The 6587-nt window shown below is 35.2% G+C and overlaps 1 protein-coding gene across 1 annotated transcript; it reads right to left on the bottom strand.

Moving 5' to 3' along the window:
• Window positions 1–696: 696 nt before the first annotated feature.
• Window positions 697–4692, bottom strand: LOC107832216 (uncharacterized). The gene is made up of 3 exons (XM_016660030.2): window positions 4228–4692; window positions 1937–2150; window positions 697–1571 (listed from the first exon to the last, which is right to left on the bottom strand). Exons 1-3 carry the CDS (start codon window positions 4486–4488, stop codon window positions 1081–1083), a joined length of 966 nt encoding a protein of 321 aa, XP_016515516.1. The 5' UTR covers window positions 4489–4692; the 3' UTR covers window positions 697–1080.
• Between the last annotated feature and the right edge of the window lie 1895 nt (window positions 4693–6587).

Below are 6587 nucleotides of genomic sequence, written 5' to 3'. Positions count from 1 at the left end.
TCAAAGCTCAACGTACTATACAGAAGAATAATGTTCAAAAATATAGCTGAAACGGGCGAAGATTGTCGATTGAGAATTGATAAGTGCGAAGAACAATTGGTAGTAGGTATATGCTGCACAACGTGAGCTCACAAAATTAAGAAACAAAAATAAAAAATAAAGAATCATTAACACTCAAAAATACCAATATGAAAGATGAATTTTGTTATAGAAATTAAAAGCCTAATGTATAAGACTAAAGACTTACGCTAGGAGTAACTAGTAAGGTCTATGAAGAATGAAGATGAAGCAACTGAAGAGTACGACTGAGAAAGAATAGGAGAGAATGAACCGGAGCCCTAGCATATGTATATACTTAAGGGTAAAGTCGTAATTTTATTAATTCTTATTGGGTTATCAGTTAACCCATTAACAAAATTGGCAAACCGAGACCCGAACCGATAACCCAATAGTAAAAAAATTCTAAACTGTTACCGTACCGTTAACCCAATAATCCAATAACCCAATACTGATAACCCAATAAACAATTAACGGTTTGGGTTATCGGTTTTACCCGATATATGCCCAGTCTTAAATAAAATAAGATCAACTTCCCAAAAGTAGGTGCACATTGATAAATCGAAGATGAAATTTATTATTAAGGAAAAAGAATGAAACTCACAACCCTTCATAAAACAGAGAGTGAATAATCAAGTGTCAAAGGAAAGAATCAATGAAAAAATTAAATTGAATCTGATCTTTAAACCGAGAAGCTACAAAATTGGAATACCCTGTTCAGTGACAATAAATGCTATAATTCTATATTATGGTAGCGAGATGCTAAAATAAAACCAGATGCAACTCCAATCGTAGACAACCAAAACTGCAAAACCTTGATCGCAGTAGCACGTGAAGAGGATACTCCACGTCGTGTCATTTTTATGATACAAAACCTAAATCCGCAGTAATTTTAACTCATCTTCAAACTTTGTAATTGTTGAACGCCTAAATGGAAGTGGAAATGAAGACATAACAAAAACCTTCAGAAAGTTGATGTTGGACAAAATTGTGTTCTCCGTTCACCGCAAGATCCATGCCAGATCATGGCGTCACTGGTGAAGAATGCCTCAATTTATCAATCTTTAGCCCCTGCATCTTTCTACAGTTTTTGGGTACCAAAAATCCTTTGGCTTTGATTTCAGATTCAATACTGGATTTTATCCTCCACAACAGCTCAGTGCAATGCTGATGAGATGATTTAGTGGGGCCGATGTTGCTCTGGACCTGAAAATTGGATACTCTTTGACTGGATGATTCCCACTTGGATTCCAGATAAGGAAGGGATCGCCACGGAGGAAGAGGCATTGAGTTCTGTTTGAGTGAACATTTTGCTGCTTCCACCATGGCCTGAAGATACAGCTTAAGCTTTCTTACTGTGCCAACATAAACTGGTGGAAGACAATTCAAAACCACATTGTAGGATTTGACAGCTCTTGCAATTTCAAAGTGGCTCCTGAAGTCGATGTCAATGATATACCTTTCAGAGCATCCATCATTTTCATGGGAGATCACCTCAATGTACTCATGTTCACCTTCATAACATAGGAAAAGTAGCACAATGTCAGCCAGAACTCTAGTTTTCATATTTATTTCAGCAGACGTTACTACCACGGTAATTTTTTGGCTTAAAACTGAAAAGTTAATTTTTTTAATCAAAAGATAAAGTTCCATGGGAACATTATCTTGTTGAATCTACTAATATATATGGTAGACAATGCGACATATTTGCACACATTGACACTAGAACTAAGTTGAAACCCAGCATATAGATATATTGGAAGTTTACGAAGCACCATAGCACCCTATATAAGCCAAAGAAATATTCATAGATAGACGTCTTAAGGTAGCGAACATGCAGGAAACGAATTCAGATAAGTAATAATCTTTGAAAGCATACCTCCAGGAATCTTTCCACAACCCTGCCACTTGGTTGAACACAAAGCTGCAGCATAACCGCAAGACTGTAGGAGCTTCACTAGATTAGATCTGATGCAGCTCGCATTGCAAGTCTCAGGCTTGCTAAGATAGCAAGACTCGCCCAACGAAAGAATCAGCGAATGAACCACCATTGTTAGATCACTTTCATACTGGTCCACTGAGTGCTTGTGTAACTACATAATGGTTCAAATTTGCAGGTAACAAGATTCAGCAAGAAGCAGCAGACAAATATATGAGGGCTAGTACTTTAGTTTTCTTATGCTAGGAGCTCTCAGTGAATCTTTCATTTAGAAGTTCGTTGCATTGACAAGGCTTTTCAGCAGAAGATTCTGCAACAGGCATGGTAACCAGAAAAGGGGACAGAGAAATAGCTCTTGTTTTACTCCTAAATTCGCTATACAAACATATTCCAATAGCTATAATTATACATTCCTAGTCATCTCCATCTCCTAGTTCATAGTTATTGAAAAAAAGGAGAAATAAAGATTGGAGCCTACTACAATAGTGATGCTTTTACTTAGAAAAGTCAGGGGGGTGATACCATATGTCCAAGGAAGAAAGGGAGTAGTACTACCTGCCTTGAATTTAGCGCAGGATAGTAGGTTTGCTAATGCTGGCGGCTTATCCAAATTCGCATTTTCAGGAGCTTGTGCTCACACGCCTAAAAAAGCAAATTTTAAACTATTACTTATCGAGAAACCTTCTCTAATTAAAACAACCACCAAAACTGAGATGAAGCATATGCCCATGTAGTGTGCACACAATCTTGCTTCTACATAGACTACCCTTGTATCCCACCTTCTGATAAAAATTAATTACCCATGCAAGCTCTCAACCTCTTAGCTTTCCTTCCTAGTCTCCGCATAATACTTTTCCCAATCCATTAGCTTTCTTCTCATTATCCCCAAATTTTCACTCCCTAACACTCACCAAAAGCTTTTGAATTCTGTACTCAAAATTTCCAGTATTGCATTCCGCACAGGAAGAATTTCACCATCATATGACCATCGCAGTATCCCTCCATTCAACCATACATAGCTTGTTAATCAGCAATCAAATACTAGATATTCAGACAAATCATTTTTTTCTAGATTACCTGCAAAGGCAGAAACCACTTACGGTCCCCCCTTTCCTATCTTTAATGTCATGCTAAAAGAATCCCTAATTCATCAAATTGGTTCCAGTTATGGACAGATTTTTACAACAACAACAACAACCCAGTAAAATCTCATAAGTGGGGTCTGGGGAGGGTAGAGTGTACGCAGACCTAACTCCTACCCCGAGGGAGTAGAGAGGTTGTTTCTGGAAGACGCTCGGCTATGGACAACTTTTTATTTATCAAAAAATTACTAAAAAGAATAAAAGAAATCTGTACATTCCAATTTAAACTTTATTCCTGTGGGGAAAACCATCACCATCATATGTGGGGAACTCCAACTATTCTATCTCAAACATTAATCCTCTGGAAAAAATCCCAGTATGTGCTATAACGATATCCAAGCTCGCTACATAAACCAAGATCAGACTACTTGAGCAATATCAACTCTAGCATCTCTCATTGACAGGCAACATTATAATCCGATCTGATGAACATAAACATATCTATACACAGATATAAGGATTACTCCGTTTCAAACATTAACTTCTCAGAATAAGATCCTTATTTGTACTACCCAAGGTCGCTATGCATACACAAGGACCGAAATACTTGAATAATTTCACCACTAAAGCTCAAACATACACAGAGGCGGATTTAGCTTGTAATCTACAGGTTCACATAAACCCAATAGCTTTTGCCCATACTCTATAGTATATGTTTTAAGAAATCCATAAAATATCTATAACTATTTGACTATGAACTCAATTATTATTGTATATTAACTTGAGGTTGCTTTAGGAACTCATAAACTTCAACTCATGGATCGCCGATCAGCATAAACATGTCTATAAACAGAGAAAAAGATTGCTCTGCCGAAACTTTAACTGCTCTGGATAAAATTGTTATATGCGCTATTCAAGCTCTCCCTATATACACCTAGACCAAAATACTCAATCAATTTCATAGCATAAACATGTCTATACACAGAGACAAAAATTACTCCATTTCAAACTTTAATCGCTCTGGAGAAAATCCTTATTCAAGCTAGCTAGTATGCAGTATGTATCTATCACATTAGAAAATTCAACACAAAATGCGAATTAAAATCTGATAAGTATAATATGCAAACACAGAAACAAAAGAATACTCACCGAAATCCTATCAGCGAGAAGAGCGAGATCGGAGAAACCAGAATCATTATCACTGCTATACCGAGACTCCGCACCGACACTACTACTTTCCAAAAAATCACTAACCATAGCAGCCAAGTCAGGTTCGCTCTCGTGACTGTAACCACCGCCGACGCTGCCGGTTCTATTGAGCCAATTTCCGGCTGTCCAGAATAGTTCTCCTCCTCCGTTGCCGCCGCTGCTGCCGACGGCCACTGGGCCTCGGCGTTCGTGACTCCTCATTTCCGGCGAGCTGAGTACGTTAGGTTTTGAAAATGGAAATTTTGATTTGGATATTTTGAAAAAAGAGAAAGTGTCAACTGTCAAATGAGGCGAGCGGGAATTGAGAAGCTAATTCCTTTCTTTTCTCTTTTGTCCGTTGAGCTTTCAGCTTTCTTTTTCCGCGTTTCTATTATGATCTCGATTGTTCTTAAAGAGGAAAAAAAGACTTTGGCACATTATATATTTATCTGCACTAAGTATTTGTATTAAATTAATAATTCAATTTTAAAGGGTGAAAATGAAAATGAAAATATAGATGTGTGAATGAAAAAAGAGAACTTTGATTAACTGGAAATTAGCTGCATTCATTCTCATACACAGAATTTGGTCATTCTTTCTGCGACAACAAAACTCGTTGCATTATTGAATATGTATTTTTACAAATTAGGTAATAATAAAGAAATAACAACGATATTTAATAATTAGACAAACGAACCAATAATTATTAGAGAAATTGAATACTTGTAACTTATATTGGTATATAGCTACTTTACATTGCAACATTATTAAATTGTCACCATTTCCTTCACCCAATTTCTTAGCTGTAGCCGCCTCTAAAGATATTATTAAAAAAAATAAATTATAAGATGGTCTTAACGAGAAATGAGCACACCTCGTGCGAAAAGTTGAATTAGGTTATAATGACAAATCCGATGTCCTGTAATTTTTGGTTGTTTGGATGGTCGTTACATATAGTTTCATTATGGTTATATAATATTGTATTATATTATTTGATGAATATAATATTTAGATAGATTGTATCGTTACCGTCATTTCGTGATGTCACGCACCACCAATATGATGAATAAACTTTTTAACATATTAAGAAAAAATATGATACAAAATAGAATTATTATATAAAAAAATAGAATAAATGATAAAATATTTATTATTTAATATAATAAAAAGGGCAAGATGAGGAGGAAAGGCAAGGTAACGATGTCGTCACACCAAATCCGTCGTTATATAAAATGACACTTCTCGTCGTTACGTAACGACAGATTTAATAATACGATACAATAAAATTTAAGTAACAATGAAAATAAATATTATATTTAAAATAATAATATGATTCATTACACTAGGTAACAACCATCCAAACAAGCTGTAATTGTATACGGGACTTTGTATAACTTGTGGAGTTCTTTATATTAAGCATCTGATTATAACCCTTTGTTAATTATAGCATGTTTGGCCAAGCTTCTTTTTTGCCAAACGCACTTTTTGCCAAAAATTGAGGTGTTTGGCCAAGCTTTTGGAAGAAAAAAAAGTGCTTTTGAGGAGAAATAGAAGCAGTTTTGGAGAAGCAGAAAAAAATAGATTCTCTTCAAAAGTACTTTTTTGAGAAGCACTTTTAAGAAAAATACACTTAGAAGTAATTTTTTAAAGCTTGGTCAAACATTAATTGCTGCTCAGAAGTGTTTTTCAAACTAATTAGTCAAACACAAATTGTTTCTCACCAAAAGTACTTTTGAAAAAAAAGACTTCTCAAAATAAGCTGATTTTTGCAACGTGTTTGAAAAAAAAGACTTCTCAAAACACAAATTGTTTCTCACCAAAAGTATTTTTGCAGTTTGGCCAAACGGGCTATTAGTTAATTTCAATTTGCAACGTGTTTGAAAAATTTGCTTTTTTTCTTTTTCTTTTTCTTGTGAAGAATGAATCCAGATTACAAAATAACCGATTGAAACAACCAAAAAAGAAAAATGAAAAGTCAAAACAAGAGAAAATCAAACATATTTTTAAAAGAATAGAGAAAATCAACTTGCGCAGGTAAACGTCAATACGCGTCTGCTTTGGCGAGTCAAACAAAAGTGATACAAACTATTATCCTAATCCTAATCCGGTCTCTTGGCGGTGGCTGTCACTTTCACGCGTTATGGATATACAACTACTTTGTTTACCCTTAATTATTGACAAATTCGCGATAGTTAGCAGAGCACGATATAAAACTCGAAGAACATTAGAAAACAAACATTTCTATAATAAGAGTATATTTGGAAAGTCACATTGTAATTTAATTTGGGTGTAATTATACAATCTTAAATTGTTTGTCCAAC

This window comes from Nicotiana tabacum, chromosome 3 (assembly GCF_000715075.1).
Source record: "Nicotiana tabacum cultivar K326 chromosome 3, ASM71507v2, whole genome shotgun sequence".
NCBI lineage: Eukaryota > Viridiplantae > Streptophyta > Magnoliopsida > Solanales > Solanaceae > Nicotiana > Nicotiana tabacum.
The sequence above is the reverse complement of the archived record's forward strand: the minus strand, read 5'-3'. Positions and strand labels throughout refer to the sequence as shown.

Bases quoted from the DNA above. Each gene is read 5' to 3' on its own strand.
- LOC107832216 (XM_016660030.2), bottom strand. From the start codon at position 4,488: ATGAGGAGTCACGAACGCCGAGGCCCAGTGGCCGTCGGCAGCAGCGGC. The intron at 2,151-4,227 runs GTGAGTATTCTT...ACCATTATGTAG, and splicing joins TTCTCGCTGATAGGATTTCG to TTACACAAGCACTCAGTGGA. The intron at 1,572-1,936 runs GTATGCTTTCAA...TATGTTATGAAG, and splicing joins TTGTGGAAAGATTCCTGGAG to GTGAACATGAGTACATTGAG.